Source organism: Corticium candelabrum, chromosome 5 (genome assembly GCF_963422355.1).
Source record: "Corticium candelabrum chromosome 5, ooCorCand1.1, whole genome shotgun sequence".
NCBI classification, from domain to species: domain Eukaryota; kingdom Metazoa; phylum Porifera; class Homoscleromorpha; order Homosclerophorida; family Plakinidae; genus Corticium; species Corticium candelabrum.
In genome coordinates, this window is record NC_085089.1 from 3625526 (window position 1) to 3649482 (window position 23957).

At 42.8% G+C, this 23957-nt stretch overlaps 3 protein-coding genes across 3 annotated transcripts in view; all 3 read left to right on the forward strand.

The window, feature by feature from the left end:
- The window catches only part of LOC134179562 (PDZ domain-containing protein 8-like), a 26099-nt gene extending 11814 nt beyond the window's left edge, over positions 1–14285 (forward strand). The window contains exons 10-27 of the mRNA XM_062646498.1: positions 5273–5287; positions 5346–5460; positions 5521–5636; positions 5690–5782; positions 6698–6780; positions 6909–7263; positions 7317–7430; positions 7485–7588; positions 7650–7816; positions 7871–7917; positions 7980–8020; positions 8080–8161; positions 13317–13411; positions 13472–13574; positions 13655–13726; positions 13800–13862; positions 13925–14038; positions 14105–14285. Coding sequence (XP_062502482.1) covers positions 5273–5287; positions 5346–5460; positions 5521–5636; positions 5690–5782; positions 6698–6780; positions 6909–7263; positions 7317–7430; positions 7485–7588; positions 7650–7816; positions 7871–7917; positions 7980–8020; positions 8080–8161; positions 13317–13411; positions 13472–13574; positions 13655–13726; positions 13800–13862; positions 13925–14038; positions 14105–14224 — 1899 coding nt within the window. The 3' untranslated portion in view covers positions 14225–14285. The remainder of the gene's footprint in view (positions 1–5272; positions 5288–5345; positions 5461–5520; positions 5637–5689; positions 5783–6697; positions 6781–6908; positions 7264–7316; positions 7431–7484; positions 7589–7649; positions 7817–7870; positions 7918–7979; positions 8021–8079; positions 8162–13316; positions 13412–13471; positions 13575–13654; positions 13727–13799; positions 13863–13924; positions 14039–14104) is intronic.
- LOC134180273 (uncharacterized) lies at positions 12067–13301 on the forward strand. The gene has a single exon (XM_062647389.1). It carries the CDS (start codon positions 12415–12417, stop codon positions 12973–12975), a length of 561 nt encoding a protein of 186 aa, XP_062503373.1. The 5' UTR covers positions 12067–12414; the 3' UTR covers positions 12976–13301.
- A 6763-nt stretch (positions 14286–21048) lies between the features above and the next one.
- Positions 21049–23711, forward strand: LOC134179915 (uncharacterized). Its single transcript, XM_062646936.1, has 2 exons — positions 21049–21557; positions 22462–23711. The coding sequence occupies exons 1-2, from the start codon at positions 21065–21067 to the stop codon at positions 22866–22868; spliced, it is 900 nt and encodes a 299-aa protein (XP_062502920.1). The 5' UTR covers positions 21049–21064; the 3' UTR covers positions 22869–23711.
- Positions 23712–23957: the final 246 nt, after the last annotated feature.

Genomic DNA, 23957 nt, shown 5'->3' on the forward strand with positions numbered 1-23957 from the left:
AACAAAACTAGGTTGAGTCAGAGATCGAAATACATTATACCTCATACTGCAGCTTGGGTCAAAGATGGTTATATTCAATTTGTGGGTGTAATTTATTACAATACTGCTCTGAATGTCATTTCTAAAATGTACTTTGGGTATCAAACCAACAGATGGATTAAATTGTTGTTGTGGCTATTAGTTGGCACATTTCTGGCTCATTTAATATTTGCAGCATTTAGCTTTTTGTGTTTAAATATCTCATAATATATTGTCTTCCCATGCATAAAAGGTTAGATTTTATGTGCAGAGTGACTGACTGAGTTATATATAAATTTTAATGCACCTTTTGCTGACTTCTTTTTCTTTTTTTTATGAACACATTGAATTATTTGTAAAATGGGTATTTCAGTGCTATAATGCTGTGGCGCTGCACAAATCTTTGTTTTTGAGGTTAGAAACTAGGGTGGCTTTTGAGTATGTCTGTATGGAAGTGACATTCTAATAGTGGAACCTGATATATTATCACATCTCTGGTGCTTGAACACCTTATGAGTGATAAGAGTAATCCATATTTGGTCATCTTATTGAATCAACTGTGTGTGTATCTGGAACACCTGTCAGTCGAAGAGATAGACTATCGCTGGTTTTCTATGTGTCTTCTTTTGTCAGGGTTTTCTGCACTCCAATCTCTGTGGATGTCGCTTTCATTAACAATTACACCTTTTGATGATTAGTGACCACAATATGTAGATCAGATTTGAATGATGTTCAATTTATGTAATAATAGTTTTATACATAACATACAATTCTAAAGATGTAAAGGGCTGTTTGGCATTGGGAAGGTGTTTGTTGAGATTGGGTGTCTGGTCGGACAGACTTATTGACGTTCTGTCAGTTTGTAATATGGTTTTGCCTTTGTGTGAAAACTAGATGTAGTTGTGTTGCTGCTGTGTTGGTTTAGTATGTGTGGTACACTGATCCTACAGGTACTGTACACATATATCGGATCGTTCAGTGGCTGTTCGTTTGCAGACAGGAAGAGGGACGGTATTGATAATTGCTGTATACATGCCTGTGGATTACGGATGTAGAGTCTCGATGGAGAATTACAACGTGGAGCTTGGTTATATTGAGGGTTTACTGGAGTCGGAAGTATATGATGACATTATCATTCTGGGAGATTTCAACGTGGATTTGAGCTGTAAGAAGGGGCGTTTTACAAAGCCTTTGGAAGCCTTTCTTCTGAGATGCGAGCTCAACGTGATTGGGTTAAAGATAATACAGGAAATTGTCAGCAGTTTTACACATGGGATAATGACAGCTTTAGCCAAAAATCATGGATTGATTATTTTTGTGTCAGTCAATCTCTGAGCTCCGCAATTGATGAGTTTGACGTATTGAAAGACGGAAGTGTTTTATCAGATCACTATCCTGTGACTTTCTCGTTTAACATTTCAGTGGAAATCGTGAATCACAAGCCAAATGTAAATGGTGCTGGTAAACAGTTGATGTGGCAGGAAGCAAAGAAGGAAGATCTAGAGAGGTATTGTCAGTCCTTGGAGTTTGAGCTGGATTCTATCCAGATACCAGCAGAGGCAGCTGTGTGTAATGACCCGGGGTTGTGCGAGAACAGAAAACACTTGCAAGAGTGTTATGACAGATTGGTTGGTGCGATGCTGGTATCAGCAAAGAGGAATTTACCACGTAGGAAATTATCACGAGCAAGGAAATTAGGGTGAAATAGTGAGATTCAACGGCTTCAGAAAAATGCAAGGAACGATTTTATTCGTTGACGTGCTGCAGGTAGACCGCATGGGAATGATCTCCATGCTGCCATGTGTCAGTCGAGAAAACTTTTTAAAAGAAAATTAAAAGCATGGAGGAGAAATGAACGACAGAAGTTCTGTGATAGGCTTGGCAACAACGTAGAAAGGGGTGACTGTAAGACCTTTTGGCAAAATGTTAAATTTGGACAGTCAGTACAGAGTCTCTCCAACCAAAAGAGTTTGTCCAGAAAAGTCAGATGATGAAGAAATGAATGCATGGAAACAGCATTTTGGTGGTATTATTAACAGCGAGCCCAATTCAAAGATTGAGCAAGAGTGTAAGGTGTTTGAAGAGAAACTACAGTTTCACTCAGGCAAGCTGAAGCTACCATGGTGGGTGGTAGACGTCAATGTACGGGAAGTTGAGCGAGAGGCGCGTAGGCTGAAGTGGAAGAAATCGGCTGGAGTGGATCTGGTACAGGCTGAACACTTAGAGCATGGGGGAAGGAGTTTTGCAATTCACAAGAGTGTTGCATTTACGGCATTTTTGCGACACTCCTTTGTACCAAAACAATGGCTGAAGTCATTCATAGTCCCAATTATCAAAGACAAGAAAGGAGACTCCTCTAATATGGATAACTACCGTGGCATTGCAATTTCTTGCATTACTTCAAAGGTATTGGAGGACATTCTTATTCAGAAAGTTGGATCGTGTCTGAGGTTAGATGAAAGGCAATTTGGGTTCAAAGCCATCATAGTTGTGGTGACTGCTCGTTCGTGTTGAAAGAGTCTGTCAAATACAACTTGTACAAGGGAAACCGTGAATTGTTTGGATGCTCGTTAGATATGACAGGGTATCTCAGTACAGACTGTTCACCAAGCTATTAGATGCAGGCTGTCCGGTGTACTTTGTGAAGTTTCTGCGGCATCGGTATGAAAGTCAAAGCATGGTTGTCAGATGGAATGGGAAACTGTCCAGCCCCTTTGGAGTGCGTAATGGTGTAAGGCAAGGAAGGACTGTACTATCACCAAGTTTGTTTAATATATACATTGATGATCTGCTACGACAGTTAAAGCAAAGTGGAGACGGTGCGAGGATAGGTAATAAATATGTGGGAGCTCTGGCATATGCGGACGATATTATGTTATTATCTCCGTCAATATTAGGCCTTCAGAGAATGCTGAATGTGTGTGGAGAGTATGCAGAAGATCACAGTCTGTTGTTTAACGAAAAGAAATCCACATCAATAGTGTTTGCCAAACATAAGAGGGTAGCTATTAGAAACCCGGAGTTAAGTCTGAGGGGATCTACCTTACAAAGAGTCAATTATTCACTTGGGCACAGTCTTTGACCACGATGGAACTGACAATCTAGCAGTGGACGATAGGTGTCAGAAGTTCTACGGTGCAGTCAATGCTGCAATTGCAAAGTTAGGAGGTCATTGTATGTCCGATCTGGCATGGAAACAAATTATGGAAGTTCAACTGTTTCCAGTTCTAGCGTATGGAAGTTGTCTTTGCGACCTACAAAACGGTTTAACTGTTGAGGCAGTGAACAGAGCGTACAGAAGAGGAATTCGCAGAGGTCTGGGAATGCGGGATAGAGATTCCATAACTGATAGATTGGGCAGCTGGTTTTTGGAAGCAGCAGACAAGATGAAGAAAGAACAACTGTTATTCTTAAAACGGTGCATGTATTCAAGTAATACCATAGTAAAATGTGTTGGATGTTTAGAGTACAGACGCAAGCCTAGGTCTCACAATTTGGTAACTTGTTCATACACCTTAAAGACTCTAGTATGAGGGTTTAGATAGTGTCTACGTAGAAATTATTTAGTCTGTGTGTGTGTGTGTGTGTGTGTGTGTGTGTGTGTGTGTGTGTGTGTGTGTGTGTGTGTGTGTGTGTGTGTGTGTGTTTTATGTAGATTCGTGTATGTGTTGCCCTTTAAGGGAACTGCACTTTTTAGTGTGCTACAAACATCAATATAATATACATACATACATATATATATATATATATATATATATATATATATATATATATATAATATATATATATATGTATATATATATATAAACACAGACCCTGAAATAAGGATTTCAACTTGATCGGCCACTTGGTCAGAGCCGTAGCCGCCATTTTGAAGCAGCCCGTTGCAGCCGCCGTTTTGAAAATCTATGATTAATTACATAACCCTTCTTTGAGTCTGATACATGTCATGACTCGTAAGTGTTCGTGTGATGTAGTTTGTGTCTCCTAAGCTGGATATGTGTATGCTGAACAGTGTGATTTATAAAAATATTTAATCAGCTCAGCTATTGCAATATATCCATATTGTAGAGTATGCCTATATCGGAAGCCTAATTCTACGAGCTGTACAGTGAATAGCTTATAGGCAATGACACTATCTTCATAGGGTTGGGGAGAGACCTTTTCAAAACTCTACGCACCTGATTTACGCCATGACAACACAAGGCAGAAAATGATTGGGAATTCATATTCCAAAGTGTAACCAACCTATTTAGAAACAACAGCTATTCTGAGATGTGCAACTGTATTCAGTACAGACCTGATTCCTGGCATGGAGCAACGTTCGGGTAGACACTATGCATATTGCATGCAATCCCAGATGCCACATGCTGGAGTATGTCCATGATTAATCTGGTTGTAGCTGGACACTTATTCTGAAAAATCTTTAATATGGATGGTCTCATCTTTTAGGCTCTGGCCTTGTTGAGAACTTGCAAACTGCATACAATCTTTACGTTTATCTAAATTGCTGTACCATATCTAAACACCACGATATCCTTATTCAATTACATATTTATGATGCCTCTAGTTGAATGGTCATGCTCTGTAAAAGAATTGCCAACTGCTAAAGTACACAACACAAGATTGATAAGGATCCAGGCCACTAGCAGGTAAATAGTACACTTGCTGCAACCACAGCTTCATTAGCAGGTCTTGCATAGTGAAATTCTGTTGAGTGCCCTGTTTTACTGTTAGGAGTGACTGAATTACAGAGTAGAACGTGCATGTAGAGTGTTAGCGTTGTGAAAGAGCACCCTCACTGTGATGGGTTTTGCTGTGGGTAAATATCATCAATTGTCATGTCAAATGGCTGTGCAATCTTCTCATTGGTTGTTCAAAGGCGTCGTTTGGTCTGCCATTGGCGAATGGCTGGCCGTTTTATGCTCTGTAAACGTGTGCAAATTAGGAATGTCATGTTTTGTCATTACATGGATTATGATTTTTCATGCAGTAAATTTAGTACACGTATTTCAGTTCAGTTTATCAGTTGTGATTTCTTGTTGTAGTCTGTAAAGGTTGATTATGTTTAAAATGTTTGTTATCAGTTTTAGAAACATTAAAAGATGCTTTAGAGAAACTTGTGCATGTTGGATGGACAAGATTAGTTATAGAGTTTTACACATAAAGTTATTTCTGCATGGAGAATTGCATTCAGTTTGTTCTGTCATTAGTGTCATTACCCGCTGATGGGTGTTTGATGTACTTGTTGCAGGATGAAGAAAATGAAGTGCAAGAATTCTTCTCTCAGTTCCTTTTTATTGTGTTTATTGCAACTTGTGAAATAGATCTATGTGCATGACAAGAAGATTACTGTCGGTAAGCTGTCTGTAGAAGTTCGTCAAGCATCACATTTGGCAAAAGCCCAGAAGGCGGTCAACACATATTGCACTTTAGAAATATGTAATGCTTAAGTTACATGTTGAGTACTTGCTGTTTTGTTTATTTGATGTCTGGTCGCAGCTTCTTCACCAAGAAAAACTCAACCTTTAAGAGTTGAGGAATTTTCTCATTCAAAAATTATGGAAATTGAAATTTCTCGAGTGAAGTCAGAATCTATAGGAGTTTTGTTTTGCCAGGTTTGCTTTTATTTTCATAGTTTTGTTGCTTTCAACAAAAATGATGCATCTAGCTGTGGATTGAGACAAATGAAGAACGACGGGTGCAGGTAATAGTGGAGAATGTGACTCCTGACTCAGCTGCCAGTCGAAGTTGTTTGAAGAGGGTAAATGTGCAAGTTCGTATAACCGGTTATTTTTGCGGTCTTAAATTTCTGCGATTTGAGAATTTAGACAAAACTTTTAATTACTGCGAATTAAATTTCTGCATTCCAACCCGGAAGATAGTTACTGGTACACACAGTGGCAAACACGTACATGTGTTGCAACAGTGACTTCTTGGGACTTCGAGGATAGGACTAAATATCTTCAAATTTCTTTGTGCGCTCCGTGATTTCTTTGCAGAATTCACAGAAATATGATGATCACAGAAATAATCAGTTATACGGTACTGTAGTTTATGCTGTAGCAACTGCTTAATGCTAGCATCGTGACTCGTAGAGTTATGAAACCTTTATAAAGACATGTCTAGCTTCATTGCAAATATTGTGCATGTCTATTTGCAGTGATAGTACTTGTTTCATTACTGTACAGTTGAGTTCTCTTAGTTTTAGTTTTCTTGTGTTTTTGATAAAGATGCCTGTTCTCACATGAATGATCTTTTTGATGTATCTCATTGCCATTTTATATTTTTATGAATATCTATTTTGCTACGAAGTGACTTTGTCTAATATTTGCATTTGCAATGATAATGTTGCATGATAGTTATGATATGAAAATTTCGATTTCTGTTTATCATAGTTACAAACTGACTTTGTCCACAAGTTTTAATTTGAGGAATAGGTAACAAATATTGGTAACACGCACTCATAGACTCATAGACGAAAACAAACATGTTCTAAAGTGCAGTGCAACCACACATAATTACAAATGCAGACAGTGTTGTTGAAATCTTTGTAGTTGGATTATGCTTAACTTATTAAAGAGAATATTGCTTAACATTAGACTTTTTTCAGTGATCACTGAACTGGGCCTTGATAAACTGATTGACTATTTTGTCTGAAGAGTTTTGTTTTGAACAGGGAGACTTTGTGATGTCGGTTGGTAAGATAAGAGTTACAAGTAGTGATCAAGCCGCACGCCTTATGAAGCATTCTGGCCAGACGTAAGTACCTTTGGTTGATCTAGATAAAAGCTATGAACTGAATGCATGAGGTGATGACATTTTCGATCGTACTATCTTATCGGAAAGTCACTATTAGGCAGGGCAATGATTTTTCTGTCTATGCGCAGGATTAATCTTACTATTCAGCGCTCATTGTCTCATAACCCGTTGAGGGTAGAAAGTGACATCATACCTGACGACACCGTATCAGTTGATGGAGGTACTTCTGAAGCAGAGCATGAGGAAGTGAATGAGCAGGAGTCACTATTAAGCGACCATTCTCAAGTTGACATAAATGTCCAGCGGGAGATGTTGCAACCCAAAAGGAGACAGAGAAAACCTGCAGTTGAGAGCCATTCTTTTGGCAATGAAGATATTATTGATGGTGCTAGATTGAGCAGACCTGAGCTTCCACCAGAAGAGTTTGTATTTGTTGATGCTCAGGAGCGGACGTTACAAACAAGCGCTGTTCCTGCCTGTCATGTATGGCAGTCTGGTTATCTTGTTTTGATTGATTCGACAGCTTGCGTTTTTAGAATCCGATGTGGAATGAACTATTTGAGTTTGATGTTAGCGATGTGGACAGATATTTAAACGTCAGTGTATGGAATCAGCTGCAAGACTGGGATACTGATATGCTGATTGGGCATGTTAGTGCGTGAATTGACTTTGAGTTTGTTGTAGTTTACTTTCTAACAATTTAGGTAAGCGTTCCACTGATGAATATTGCTCTTCAGTGTCTAATGACGACATCTGGATCTCATGTCCAACACTACGTGCTTGTTCCTGCGGAACCAGTCAAAGCGAGGTTAATGTGTTCATTGATAGTGTTCTAATATCCTAATTAATTAAGGCAATTGTTGCTGTAGTCGTGCGGAAGTAAGGGCAACCGGCTTGCTAGTTACATCTGAGGAACTTCCGTCACAGGCTAGATATCAGGGAAACCGAATTCATGCTGGTGCCTTGTTCCTGAGATTCCTGCACAGCAGAGACTTTTCTGGGAGTGACAGCAAAGAAAAAGATGATTTTGATGGAGGTAATGCACACAAGCCGTTGGATTTATCTTATTTACACTTTGTCAATTGAACAGGCAGATCAGAAGGTTTAATGGATAGCGTGAATCAAGTGCCAATCAAGGCATTTGTTTGTTTATTGTTGTACATTACACTCACTGAAATGTGTACTGAATGTTTGCTTAGGTTAGTGGTAGGCATGTTAGAGGCTCTGGTCATCCTCTAAGGTGAACAGCCACTTAAGTTGTTACCATCAATTGATGTGAGCACTGAATTTGTACACTAGACCTCAAGTTGAAAGAAACCATCACCATTTTGTATCTACTGCATTTCACTACCAAACCAGGTGTGACTTCTGCAGGAGGAAGGTTTGTACATCAATGCCACGTAGTCTGTTTGTCTGTGTTTGTTTGTCTCTGTCTGTCTGGTTGTATGGTTGTGTCTGTGTGTCTGGTTATCTATCTATCTGGTCGTCTATCCGTCTGTCTCGTATGTCTGTCTCTTTGTTTGTCTGTCTCTTTGTTTGTGTGTGTGTGTGTGTGTGTGTGTGTGTGTGTGTGTGTGTGTGTGTGTGTGTGTGTGTGTCTGTCTGTCTGTCTGTGTCTGTCTGTCTGTGTCTGTCTGTCTGTCTGTCTGTCTGTCGGTTTATAGATATGCAAGCAAAGGCTAAGTACAAGTCACATTATCCAACTGCTAATTACAACACGCAAATTAAGTAAAGTAAAGGGGCATGAGTGTCCCTGTTCAACAAGACTGTGTAGCTTATAAGTCAGAGATGTTGTTTGGGAATGTCTGTACTAAGCTGGATGACACTCTTGCATTGTTTTTCTGAAGGTGGATGGCCATTCTCTTTCTCCAGTAGTCTTTACATTTTGCCCTGTCGAGTACGCGTTTTTCACGTTTATGTAACGGAAATACGTTACAATTGGCGCTGCGAACAACTGTAGCCTCGTGTTTTGGCTGGAGTGACTGTCGACTAGAATATGTGGCGTTCGTTTCGAAGAAGGCTGAAAACCGCCGCTTGGTTACAAGGATTCCGAGCGTCTACAAGTCAATTGGGTCTCACATGGAAGACGAGGAAGAGGACTCACTGCAAGGATTTGACAATTGGCTAAAGAATTTTTGCCTTCTATGTCGCGTTAGCTGGCAGTGACTCAGGATTGACGACACTAGATGAAAGGATAAGAATGCGGCTTGAGAATTCTATATTGCCAAAAGACATCAGAGTTCACCACGGACGAACTAATTGCTCATGTGAAGACTTTTTTCGACGGAAACATAGCGCCGTAGTGGAGATAGAAGACAGCAACAATCTGAAGAATTTGTACAATCTTATGCAGACCACCTCAAACAGATTGCGGCAAACTGTGAGTTTTCAAATGTAAAATACCAAAGTCGTATCCGAGATGTGTTTATTGCTGGTCTGTCTGACGAGCATATGTTACGGACAGAAACTGTATGAAAGGAAAATTTGTTATCCGGTACCTTTAATGAAGTTTTAACTTTTGCAAGAACCATAGGGGAACAAAGGAGAGTGTAATGGCTATCTGGAGCAGCCCTACTTCAGAAAAGGACATGTCAATTATCACGAGGAAGTCTTACAAAAGTTTTTCTGTATGCTGAAAATCGAAGGAAGGCCAGTGTTGGCTGGATATGCGGAGACACTACACACTACCAGATCGAGAAAGCCAGCAGAAGCACATGGGTTAGTCGATCCTAAGAGATAGGGAAGTCCCGTTCGAAAGTCGATCGAAAGGGAATCCTGTCAATATTCCCGAAACGGAACACAGACGGACTTATCTCCAGCCGATCTGATTTCAGGATGGCAGTCCGTTAAGAAGAAAAGACGAAGACAACTCTTTCCCGGTGGCCCTCGCTACCCGTCTTCGAGTTTGTTTGCGTCATCGCATGGCCTGCTTCCGCGAGAGACTGGGCTGATCCGTGTTATATGCCTTTCAGACATGTCTGCCACTGAGGATGAATGCCTTGTATTGAGTGAGATATTAGATAAGTATGCACCAGTTTTTCTGATGAATTTCTGTCAGTGGTATGGCATCCGATTCCTCATCCAGCTGACTTGTTTAGTATATTAGCTGGTGGAAAGAAATTTTTCCAAGCTGGATTTATCTGATACCCACAGCCAGTTCAGATTTGATGATAACAGTCAGCGTTATCTAGTCATTTAATACTCATATGGGTTTATTTAAGTTTAAGCGTCTTCCATTTGGGGTCAGTCCCTCCAGCGCTATTTCCGCGTGTGATGGATAAGGTGCTGGCCAACTTGGATGTGGTCGGAGTGTTCTATGATGACGTTATCATTACTCGGCCAACTAAAGAAGCACATTTGCGAAATCTTTCTGATGTTCTTGAAAGAATTCAGCGAGACGGTCTGGGCCTCAGGAAACTAAAATGTGTTTCTTTCAGGACTCACTTACATATCTTGGTTACGTTATCGATCATCGCGGCGTTCGAGCTTTAGAAGAAAAGACTAGAGCGATTCAGCAAATGAATGCCTCACAAAATCAGGCTGAGCTTCGTTCTTCTTAGGAATGATTAACTGCTTTAATCAATTTTTGCCACAAATGACTGAATACACTTTTCCACTTAATCACTTGCTAAAGAAAGACAGTCTTTGGGCCTGGTCTTCCAACGCGCGAGCAGCATTTGAAAGACTCAAACAGTCATTCTGGCAACATCATGTGATGCGAGTGAGAAGGGGTTGGGTGCATGTCTATCACGTCATGGAAGACGGTAAAGAAAGACCCATAACGTATGCATCTAAATGTTTAACTCCAGCTGAAAGAAACTACACCCAAATTGAGAGAGAATGTGTCTCAATAGTGCTTGGAACACAGAAATTCAGGCTTTACCTTCTGGGTCATAAATTTCAACTTCGGACTGATCACAGACCTCTTGTTTCTCTCTTTGATGTTACAAAGGTTACAACGCCGACATGTTCAAGTTCTCGTTTAGTGCGTTGGGCCTTGCAATTGTCTCAGTTCGATTATGAGATTGTTTTGTCAAGTTCAGCTTCTCGTGGAAACGCTGGTTGTTTATCCCCTCTTCCTGTGAGCTCTGATGACGAGTTTGATGAATTCAGCAGGTCAGAGGAGGAACACTGAGCGCTACGTTGCTGAATTAGAATGCCAGTTGATTCAAAATGGCCGGATTCAATATCAGGAGCTGCAAAAATATGTTAAAGCAGATCCCATTCTTCAACGCGTAATTTACTATGTGCATAATGGTTGGCCATCACGTCTGAGAGACAAGCAAATGCAAGCCTTTGCGTCTTGTCAACAACAGTTGTCTGTAAGAGATGGGTGTGTTTTGAAACATGCAGAGACAACACGTATTGTTGTCCCAAGTGCCATCAGACAGCAGCTGTTAAAACAGTTGCACGTGCCCATGTTGGTGCAGACCAAATGAGAGCCATGGCCCGGCAATACATTTGGTGGCCAGGACTAGACAAGGACATCAAAGAAATGGTGCAGCATTGTAGACCTTTTGCCTTACACCAGCGCTCTCCACCAACAGTGCCACTCTATCCACGGGAATTCCCAGACCATCCATGGATTAGACTACATGTAGACTTTGTGGGAGCATTCCAAACAAAATGTGGCTTCTAGCAGTTGACGCTCATTCTAAGTGGCCTGAAGTACGTCAAGTGTCAGTCGGATCTACATCAGCTTGTCGGACTATCTCATGTCTCAGAGCTTGTTGCTCGGTTCGGTGTTCCCAAACAAGCCGGGCTATCTCATGTCCCAAACAAACGGTGGCAGACAACGGCCTGCAATTTGTTTCTGCAGAATTTAGACGGTTTTGCAAACAACAAGGTATATTACACACGTTGTCTCCGCCCTATCACCCAAAGAGCAATGGCCAAGTTGAACGGTTTGATTGGCAAGGTTGCCTGGTTCCATGCAATATCATCCGAAAAATCACAACCTATTATATAATGAATGTTGATCATGACTGAAAAATCGTGAATTTTAGCAGCTGACTGGAAAAAGTGTGGAGGAACAGAACAAGTGATTGATTATACTAGGCACATGACAACAACGAAGTAAGAGCAGCTGAATGTCGTCTAGCTTTGTAAGTTTTTCACAGAGGTAAAATCCAGACTTTACTGATGCAGAGCAGAAATTCTGCATAAACTGATTCGTTTCTATTGGAACACCTATAACCAAGGTGCCATCTGATTTGACTGGGATGGAGGTCAATGAACTGATCTCATTGGCCACTGTGGTAGGGCAGTAGATCTCACTTTTTGAGTGCGCTATTAATTTCCAGGCGAAACTGAGCCTGAAGGCTTTCAGTGCTGTGAGGACTTGCGATGGTGATCTCAAGAGAAAGACATCATTGATGTAAGCCAATATTCGGATCTTAGGGTTCTTTTTTTTTTGAATCTCTAACAGAGTTGGATGTATACTGTTGTTCTCCTTGATGAATGCCCTAGCTGTTATGAGCTAAGAACAATAGGTTCGTTTGCTTGAACGAACATCAAGGAACTGACGTCGAGATACATTTGTTGGACCTGATGGTAAAGTGATATTAAGGAGATCTCCAGCAGGCGTTGGCAATACCCGGAATTGTCTGTGGTCCTAACGTTCGCGAATTGCTGATGAATAGGGATCTGCGATGTCAACTGGATTTACTAAAGCCGCCACAAAAGTCCTCAGTGTCGACCAAGATATTGAAGGAAACGGTGAAAAAGGCTCAAGCAAAACAAAAGAGAGGTCACGACCAAACAGCGAGTGAGAGAAATGCAATTAGACCATATGATATGGTGTTGGTACGTCACGCACAGATGCCAAAGTGGAGAAACGCCAGAGTAGTACAAGTTTTTGGGGAGAGGTATTATACAGTACAGTATACAGACGCGGGAGTAAGACAAAAGGTTCACGTGGATCACTTGAGACTGCACCCACGGTCAAATCAACTACCAACCCAGCAGCTAGTACAAGATGAACCAGATCTAGAGCCTAGAGACGTCGAAGGTAGCAATAGAGACAACAAACGAGATGATCAATTTAGCAGTGACACGGAGCGTGAGTCCTTAGACGATGGTACTGAAGACGAGTTGAGAGCGCCTGAAGTTGCCACAGGATTAGAGCAGCCAAGAAGGAGTCAGCGTACTACAAAGGCAATACCACCTACAAGATATGGAGAGTGGACAGTGTAGAGAGGCTATAGAACTGATATAATCATAGTGCTGTAAATTTTGTGTTGCGTAGAAAGGAGGGAGATGATGTGGCATCCAGGGTTTCATAGGCGGGGCAGCTCAGTCATTTGGATAGCCGGCTAACGGATACATGTTTTCTTTGTTGTGTCGCTTGTGTTCAATTACATTTATTCTTCCCAACCTTTGAGTCCTATGCTACATATATATGTTTGCCTGCAGAGTTGTTTGCCTGCATGTTTGTCGGTTTGTGGAGATGTCATCATCCGTAGATACTTCTGCGCCCTCCGTTATACACTCAGTTTCTTACGGGAACTTGACTGTACGAATTTTGACCGGTGTAGATATGGAGAAAGTCTGCAGTGCAGTGCACGAGTTGTTCCATGAAGTGTCATATTAAATGCGAGAACACTTGCTTTTCTCAAACAACTTGCCCTTTGTAAGAAGAGAGTCACAGATGGTCGATTTCTTTTGCGTAATTTATTGTTGATATTTCCAGCGTTCGCGTACCAATTGATTCCAGTAATGTAACAAACAGTGAGAACCCTGCTGTGGAAACGGAAGACACCAAAGATGAGTATATGTCTGCCCGCCACGGCAAGGTTTGCTCTGTACGTTGCACGTCTAACATTTTATTACCGTTCTCATTGCCTACGTATACACGGAGTTTTTGCTTATGAAGAGCAATACCAACGAGTTGCGAACTAGCGGCAAAGACGAATCGACTGCTATGGCATGTCAAGCAGCTAGAACGGCAAGAAATCTTTACAGCGTGTTGTAGTAAAGACAATGTATAAACTGGCAATTACCATTTCTGTATGTTTCAGTTTGGGAGAGAATTGTATAGAGAATTGCCGGAGGAAAACAGACATGATTGGCTTTCTGCAAAGGCTTGTAGCCATTGTACAACTTGACGTTTACACGAGTTGACATGTAATGACTGCTGCTTTAGATTGCTGAACTTGAAGAAGAAATCCGTAAGCTGGGAAAGAACAGGTGCGAAGTACGCGACTTAGAAGCAGCGGCAACAGACGAGAAAGCAAAGAACACGTTGATGGCTCAGGCTGTTTGTTACTTTAGAGTGGAATGTGTTGTGAGAAATCTGATTAATTTGTAACGATTAATTGTGCAGAAGAAACTCGGGGATCAAGAAGAGGCACTGGCCTTGCTGATGAAGCAATATCTCGTAGTGCAGGACAACGAAGCCCAAGAGGAAGAACCACGGGGACAGACAGATAATTCAATGTTGTAGATGCATGCGTTTCTACTGTTGATTATCTTGATATACGTTGTTTTGAGTTTTGTGGTTTTGATTACTGAGTGGCCGCAAATTCTACTGGTACAGTGTATTAGAAATTCATTTTTTGCTATTGTTATCTCTTCTTGGCCCCTGCCCGCTTCCTTTTTCCGAGACCTAGCTCTCTCAGGTCGCTCTCGCAAAAAGTAAGATTGGCACTATAAATTAGATTGTGTCTGCACCCAATTATCTTGCGAAAATGGAACTAATTGAGCTCTCTTTGCTGCTGGACACGACCAACAATATAGAGTTCACTTTTCTAATAAAGACGGATTAAGCTGAAGACAAACTGAGATTTTTTGTTTCCAATGTTGTTTGAATATCCAATTGGCCAGTCATAGTTGTAAGTGCTAAAAGAGAATACTTTGAAAACTCCTCCAACAATTCTTCTGTCGTCATTTTCCAATGGCCATAGACTTCTAAAGCTATTGGACGAAAATAGTTGTATCCTAGACTTGTGACACATAGAAAATAGTTTCTATCTTTCTTTTTTCTCTCTTTCTGCTGCGGCGACTCCTTGCTTGATATCGCTAGAACTAATGGGTGGACGATTGAGATGTCTAAAACTAGCTTCTTACCATCTTCGTAATCGTGAATGGCATAGCAGAAGATCTCGCCTGTCGTCATATCATAGAAACAATTCAAAACTTTGTCATGGGACCTCCACCCCGCTTGAAAGTTATTGCATGGTATCTCTCAACGTCCAGAGACTCATGGCTATATTTGTGAAACACACTGTTTCAGAGAGTGCAATGAGCGTATTGCTTTCCAAGCCGCAAACAAAGAGCATTGCCAAAATTATCATTACTGAAAGCTTATAGTGGTTTGTGTTTAGTGTTTAGCTAAGCTCAATTGTAAGCGTTCCTTAATATCGAGCTCACCACATCCAACTTATTTTTGGATGATCATCAAGTCATGTAATTTAGTCCCTCCCTCCCTCCCTCCTCCCTCCCTCCCTCCCTCCCTCCCTCCCTCCCTCCCTCCCTCTCTCCTTCCTCCCTGTTTGTCTGGCTGGCTGTCTGGCTGTCTGTCTGTCTGTCTGTCAATACATACCCCGGTATATTGCAAACATCCAACTATTATACATCACTGCAAAGCTCAGAAGAAAGGTCCAACAACACATCAATTACAAGCGTCTTAAAGTCTTCAAACTACAGCTGCACGCACACGAAAGAATAGTAGTTAGTACAGTGTAGAGTCCAAGAGGAGAAAAGCAGCTAGAAAGATGGTGATTAAAGTCTCCACAGAAGACGCACTAGACTAGCATGCCTACTTGTCTGTTTGTTTTTATAAATTCCTTGCATGTATGTACAAGTAGAGTCGATATGAGAATAAATTGTCTGTCTGCAGTCTCTGCCTATCTCTCTCTGTGTCTGTCTCCCTCCCCATCTGCCTCTCCCTCGATCTCCCTCGATCTCCCTCTCCCTCTATTTCTCATAAATATCAGAACATAACAGCAATATCGTATGTATAGAGGAATCTACAGTAGCAAAAACTAAACCAAGAAAAAGAACATTATAGATCTAGTTACTGCAATTTAATGAAAGGAGCACAACAGTGCTGAACCCTTGGCGCAGAGAAATTGACCCCTTTCCAGTTCCGGGTACTTTGGCATGGTTGTTCAGTAGAATTAGCAATGTGCTTCCAAACTCACTGCAAAGCAGAAACTTACCAATGCGTGTGTTCCTAGAAAACTCAGCAATTGATTTAGCCTCAACAACGAGGAACAGGTACGTACTCTAATCGCAACAACGCCTAGGGTTAACAACACCAAATAGTTGCTGCATACGTACTGGCAAGCACCTACTTGCAAGCATGCACAAATTGACACCACGTCCACATTACTAGACACAAGCTTTCCACCACTTGTTTATACATATCGCTGAGTCACACTAGACCCAAGCATCTAAACACTTGTTGATACAGTTGGCTGAGAAAGGACAGGCAGTCTTATCATCAAACGGTAAATCACTTCGGTGCGGCGCTTTGTCGCAGGTTCACTTAGTCTCTGTTCACTTACTCTCCGTTTGCTACAACCTTGAAGGTACACTGAAAGTCATGATCAGTAATCAAAGTTGGAACGTCCTGCGTGACTCCTAGCTAGAACAGCGGACAAGCTCCAACAACCCTATGTCGAGATTACACGAGAGCTACACTGTACCTGTGAACGCACTCTATACATTCCAAAGTCGTTGACACGGTTGTTCTTGTCGAGTCGGTATATCCGTCGAGTCTGTCGTTCGCTACTTCCAGTAAGACGACTACTATAACCCTCGCTATTACTACGCCTAGGGTTATAATGAAGAAACACTATAGTGCAAACTCTCCGTGTGCCATAGCTTTGTAGCTTGAATGTGATTATTCAGAGCCAATTAGAAGAGCGTGAGAAAGGCACTGCAGTACTGACATCCAGTCACGCATTTGCCTCAATCAGCGATCGCGTACGTGTCACGCCGTTGCTTATCAGATTACGTATTTGCCTCAATTAGCGACGTGTTACGCCGTTGTCTCGCAGGTCGGTCGTAGCTGTACCAGGAAGCGTCACTATACCTTGGGTTTCACACGTCGGTAACTGAAGCCCGGTTCACAGTATTGAAGCTGACGCTCAGCTGAGCGTAAACATCAAAGACACCGCCTTGACCCAGGCGGCATCCTTTGATGTTGACGCTGACGCTGACGCTGGAATAGAATTCATTTCTATTCAAGCATCAAGCCTAGTTCACAATACGACGCTGACGTTGACGTTGACGATGACGATGACGCTGGACGTTGACACAGACGCTGACGCTGACGCTAACGATGACGTTGTACCATTCACAATATTTTCCCGTGAGCGTCATGAGACGTTGGTCAGCACTTGTCTGGATACTCGAGCGTTGAGCGCATGCTACCGCACATTATTGTGACACCACGTATGTATCACAGATGGACGAAGAACTTGTAATTTTTCTACTTTTCATTCGTCGTCGTAGGCGTAGAGCTAGAGAATCTCAACAACGGCAAATGTGAGTCAGACCAATCCTATAGCGAAGGCGGCAGGTCTTTGCATTCATGCACGCGTCAAAGACAAGGATAACTCTGCACGCTGTCGATTAGACACTCCATGCCAAATCCGGGATTTAATAGGACTGTTCTTTTGATTTGTAGAAAGTAATCACGTGATTTCCGGTTACGTTGGTACACTTCCGGAATCGACGCTAGAGTTGAACTTCAGTCAACGCTGGACGAACGCTGCGACGATCGCCGTCGACGTTGACATATTCACAATATGACGCTCACGCTAGCGTCATCGTCATCGTCAGCGTCAACGTCAGCGTGATATTGTGAACCGGGCTTCAGCGTCGGCGTCGGCGTCGGCGTCGGCGTCGGCGTCGGCGTCAGCGTCGGCGTCAGCTTCAGCGTCGTACTGTGAACCGGGCTCTAGGCAAGCCGAGCGTCGTCACGGCGTCAGCGTCCTACTGTAAACATGTTAACGCCTTTTCGCCGAGACGCTACGTTCTGACCAGCGTCAAGACGTTGGACTAGACCAGAGTTCTATTCGAGAGTCAACGTAACGTAAACCGGACATAGTGCTGTTTGTAACTACCAATCGGCTGTGGTGCTTTCACTCACGTGGTCCGGTTGTCTAAAATGGACGACGAAGATCTCAAAAAGTAAAAGCAGGAAATTTTGGTAAGAAGGCATACTAGTCCTACCGGATAAGTCTGAAATCTGCTCAGAAATTGAGTTCCTTTGTATTACATTAAATTAAACTTCCTTTCAACAAGCTGAGACTCGGATATGTTCCAGCTGACGTGATAGCAATCACAAATACGGTTGTTTGGCCTTCCGACAAGTGTAGGCTTTGACTTCTCTCGCAATACTCACACACACACACACACACACACACACACACACACACACACACACACACACACACACACACACACACACACACACAAACACACAAACACTCGTAATACACACACAGACGCGCGCGCGCGCACACACACACGCATACACACACACACACACACACACACACACACACACACACACACACACACACACACACACACACACACACACACACACACCTCCAAAACGGCGAGTGGGATCGAGCTGCACCAAATTTTTCTCGCGCACGCCGAATCGATCAACGTAGACAGTAAAGGTGCATGTAATTGCCTTCCAGGATTTTGTTGGGACGACGCAATTTCTTTCTTATCGCGATCGAGCCCGCCTTCTCTCACACTCGAATTCTCTAGTGACGTGGGACCCCCGATCCGGTTTCATAGTTTGATAAAGCTAATTCTATTAGGTAAGCATGTAGGTATGAAAGTTGAGAACACGCTACATCGCTTCACGCACTTGCTTGTTTTGCACGAAGTACGTAGTTGACATCATCGTTCGCTTCTAGTACGTATGTAGACAGCTCAGCCATGTAATATTATGCAGTGTCACGACTCCTTTTCAGCATTCAGTTTCGCCAACAGCACACCGCCGAATCTAGATCTGCAGCGCGGTAGTTTGAGAAATGAACTCATTGTACGCGGTTAGTGTATATATGTAGCAGTCAGAGTCCGTGCATTGAAACAAGTCGTACGTAGTACACGTGCAACTACGAGTCAACTCTACACTTCCTGAACATGGTAGGTCCATGGCCACTGCACTGCTGCGGCTGCCTGCTGTTTTCCCATGCCTAGATGTTTCCAGTTCACTGTGAGGAGAGCCAATATCGTACAAAAGTGCTGCTTGCTGAGTCGAAAGTACCATCACATAGACTGCGTTGGCAATACACGCCAATCTGATCATGACGTGGAGAGGTCAACAAGCTCTAGGCCACTGTTTTCACGAACCGTTGAGTGAAACTGGGCCAGCAGTTCTCACACCATTTCCCCCACAGACTATAGATGTCCGAGTAGACGCGCAAGAGTGGTGAACAGTTCTACGTCGGTTTCAATTCGCGCAAACTTGCAGATGAGTTCAGTAGAAAGTAACGTTGCTGAAGAGTGTAGCTTCAGCGGACCAGTCCCATGTAGGCCATTCTTACGCTCATTATATTCACCAGCACTTTGTCCATCAACGGCTTCACTGGATTTCGTGTTCACGCGCTCTCCGCGGAGGCCTACCTCTCTGCTTCATGTATCAGCGCAATTACATTAACGAGCTCTTTAGGAAATCGAATTAGCCTTATGCACGCTATGAAACCGGATCGGGGGTCCCAAGTCACTATGACGTTCTCGAAAGCGACCAGGCTCTTCTCGCGCTGAAGCAATTCCGGTAAAAGCTCCTCCTCCTCGTGTGATTCACGTGCGGTTAGCTCAGCGACTGCGCGAAAGAGCGTGTCTTGCGAGGCTAAGACAGTAGTTGCTTTACGCGAATTTTCTTGGGCCCGGTTATTTCAGGTCCCGGATAATGTTTGCAGCGAATACGGCGCCACTGATAGTTCTCTTGTTTTCGACCGTAGGTCATTTAATTGTTGAATATGAGTGCGCGCATTGAGGGAGAACACTAATCTGAAGGGACCCCAGTTTGGGAATTATTTTTCTTCCTGAAGGACCTATTAAAAAGTTGAATGGTTAGCATTACTGATAGAACATTAGTTCTGGTGCAATAGTGACAGGTACATGCATGCACATTGTAAGTAGCTGTGTGTGTGTGGTGTGTGTGCGTGTGTGTGTGTGTGTGTGTGTGTGTGTGTGTGTGTGTGTGTGTGTGTGTGTGTGTGTGTGACAGTGTGTGTGCGCGCGCATGTTGTATTTAGATTTGTTAGAAAGTTGCTATATACTATCTGTGCACAATTTATTAATTAAGTTATTGACCTCTGATGCTATTCTCTTGACTTCATGAATTGCAAGGAATTCATGCATTGCATCCAGATCAAAGATTCCAAATAGAAATGATGCACCAATAATGCCTGTTCAAAGCCTTTTCGCTAGATTCATTCTCCTTCCTACTCAATGCTCTACTGCATGTTGTACAGGTAGAATGGCTGGGCATCATGCTTCTGTTGTGTGGATCACTGAACTGATTAGTTCCAGTCACGCAAATGATGCTTCCTTTCTCTGGGCTGACATGAGGGAAGATCAGCCTAGTGCAATCTTGACGGGATAGCTCTCTTACAGATCTACGCAGATCAAATGTACAACGTGAGGCGCAGCCTAGACAGATCCTGCTACGTAAGGTTTCCTAGCGGAAGTGCCTTCGCTAAGTACTACTAGCTAACCTCTTCTCCAACGTGAATGAAACAGAAGCAGGGAAGTTTCTAAACATGCCTTCAGCTGAAAAGAGCGCGAAATTGAACAGACGGGGAATTGCACTGTGACAAGTGCCAGACACCTGCAAACTCACGTGCAGGATAGCCACGGCACGTGTACTAAAAAGTCAAGCACGTGAATCTAGAATTTATCCGGGATATTTATACGGGACTTGAAATAACCGGGCTCAAAAAAAATTCGCGCTTGCTTGCTTTACGGTCTGGCAAGCGAGGTAGTTTTCGTCATGACGACATCCACGGTACCGTCACACCTCCCCCCGTTTGTGAACATATGTCTACGCCACTGTACTGTACGTTTGAGTCGAAGCAAAGACTACATTGTTGCGGTGTAGTAATTCTACGTACTAAGGAAGACCATGGCTTGCATGCTTACTACTAGTTGTATGAATACATACATTAACTAACCTTAATTAATAATGGGCAGAAGAGAAGCTCCGGGATCAACACCCTTGAAGTACATTCTATATAGGACGTACGCATAACATTCTTAGTTAGCGCGCGTTACAAATTTTGTATTTTGTTTGTACTTTGGTTACATGGCTAAACCTGTAACTCTCGTTCTCGGTAGCAGCGGACAAGTAGGCAAGGCCATTGTCTGTAGTCTCAGCGAGTCATACTCGGACAAGGTCGACATCAAAGCATGCACTCGTCATCCCGACAAAGCCAGCGATCTGGCCAGCCTTACGTCAGTCGAAGTGATAACAGGCGACATGGGCGCCTCTGCATTTGACGAAATCATCAAGCCATTCAATGCCTTTTCGGCTTTTATTGTAACTCCTGGCGACTGTGAGAATCCCGCTCTAATTGTCGCAGCGGCGGCCAAGGCTTGCAAATCGGTGGGTGTGAAGAGCGTGTGCGTGATTTCTGACGGATCAGCCGCTCTTGCGGGGAAGTCTGTTTTTAGTCGCTTGTATAAGAACGTGGAGGACGCGGTGAAGGACGCGGGCGTTGCGTACACCATATTTCGGTTGCCGTATTTGTTTGAGAATCTTTACTATAGTGCAGCAACGATCAAAGCTAATTCTGAAGGTAAGAAGTTACTACACTGTACACGTAAGGAAAATATCGGGGTCCCTCATTATGTGTTAATTCATTAATGGACTCTATCTGTTCTAAACTACTACTGTACTGTAATACAGTCTAGTGGCAAAGATGCTGTTTAGAATAGGGTAAAATTGATTGATGATTTTATGCATGTACTTACATGGCTTTCATCATGTTAGATGCTGGCTAGAAATGAATGATATTAAGCTAACAGTTTTGGGCTGCAACTGTGACTGTAGGCCTGTTCTATCTTTTTTGAATGTTTGGGGAATATTGGACACACCATGTACACACCATGTACACACACACACACACACACACACACACACACACACACACACACACACACACACACACACACACACACACACACACCAAATAGGTAAGGAGCTGCTGTTAGACAGTCATGCCCCCCAGATGACTGGGTTCCTGTGCACTATGCTGGAGCTATGGGCCATGCTAAGCAATCTCCTGGTGCCTGGCCAGGTACTGGAAGGAGCCTCGACTAGTAGGGTCTCGGATGTAATCACTCCATATTAAAGATGTCTCTCCAACCAACTGAACTATAGCACCGCACACGCGCGCGCACAGTAGGCTAGCACTAAGACAAAATTTGTATATTGATTTCTAAACCAATCTAATGATTTCTTCTAATAAATGATCTTGTCACCTGTGTGTTATATGGCTTGTACCCTACAGTACTTGTAGTAAAATCATCATGCATATGAAGAGTTGTTAGAGTACCTTTTATCTGCATGACCCAGGTGCATGTTTTACGTTTGTGTTTCAATTTTTGTTACAAATAGAGAATGATTGTTACGAAAAAGTCAATTTTGTACATAACAGTGATGCCTTGATTTCTAATAATTTTTTCAATTCTTATCAATAGTGTCTTCACCTGCCAGACCTGATGCTCCATTTACTGCCATTGCCGTCACTGATATTGGGAAAGCAGCTGCTGCAGTTTTGGTCAATCCATCTGCTCATGCCAACAAAATTTACAGTTTGGGCACAAATGCTCAAACATTTGATGACATCGCTCATGCATTTACTCAGTCACTGGGGAGAAAAGTCGAGTATGTCAAAGTCCCCTATGAGAAGTTCAAACAATTATGTGTAGAAAAATGGTGGCCTGAATGGTTGATTGATGGCATTGTTGACTTTTTCAAAGCAGTTGACTGTGGATCTTCTTACATATTAGACACATCTGCTGTTGCAACATATGCCTCTATTACAGGACTTGAGCCTCTGACTGTCCAACAATGGGTGGCCCAGCAAGCACATGAGTTTAATTAAGAAGACGGATTGGAGGTGGTGATTACCATGTCAGGGTGTTTGTTTGAACTTTGACATTTTCTGCATGACTTTTGACAAATGTTCTTCTACTTTATGCATTGCAATTGGCAACAGCAAAGAAGCTGATCTTCATTGTCGCAGTGAAACCTGCTTCTAGTCAGGCTGTTTTGAATTAACTTTGTAGATTTAATTTGCAATAGCTGAGATATTTAGTTGTTAGTACCATCACATAGACTGCGTTGGCAATACACGCCAATCTGATCATGACGTGGAGAGGTCAACAAGCTCTAGGCCACTGTTTTCACGAACCGTTGAGTGAAACTGGGCCAGCAGTTCTCACACCATTTCCCCCACAGACTATAGATGTCCGAGTAGACGCGCAAGAGTGGTGAACAGTTCTACGTCGGTTTCAATTTGCACAAACCTGCAGATGAGTTCAGTAGAAAGAAACGTTGCTGGAGAGTGTAGCTTCAGCGGACCAGTCCCATGTAGGCCATTCCTACGCTAGTTATTCACCAGCACTTTGTCCATCAACAGCTTCACTGGATTTCGTGTTCACGCGCTCTCCGCGGAGGGCTACCTCGCTGCTTCATGTATCAGCGCAATTACATTAACGAGCTCTTTAGGAAATCGAAGTAGCCTTATGCACGCTATGAAACCAGATCCGGGGTCCTACGTCACTATGACGTTCTCGAAAGCGACCAGGCTCTTCTCGCGCTGAAACAATTCCGGTAAAAGCTCCTCCTCCTCGTGTGATTCACGTGCGGTTAGCTCAGCGTCTGCACGTGTGCTTTTTTTGTTGCCCGGGTCTCTTATTTCTAAGACATATCTGTGGTGCTGGTGTTCTTGAAAGCTTTGGCCTTCTTGGTGTTCCCTCTGGCCCGTGACGCTGCAATGCCCGTCACGTGCGTCAAGTGCACTTTAGTGTCCTCGCCTCTCATCTCATTATATGTTGTTGAGACAGTTCGTACTGGCGTGCCAAGTGGATAGCTCTGTCTAGTGTGAGACCCTCTTCTTCATTCAGGATGCGCTCCTGTACCTTCTTGTGGGAAACTGCCACGATGACTCGGTCTATGAGGACGTCGTCCT

Coding starts and splice junctions, on each gene's coding strand:
- LOC134180273 (XM_062647389.1), top strand. CDS start 12,415: ATGAATAGGGATCTGCGATGTCAACTGGATTTACTAAAGCCGCCACAA.
- LOC134179915 (XM_062646936.1), top strand. CDS start 21,065: ATGGCTAAACCTGTAACTCTCGTTCTCGGTAGCAGCGGACAAGTAGGC. Junction 21,558..22,461: donor GATCAAAGCTAATTCTGAAG/GTAAGAAGTTAC, acceptor TCTTATCAATAG/TGTCTTCACCTGCCAGACCT.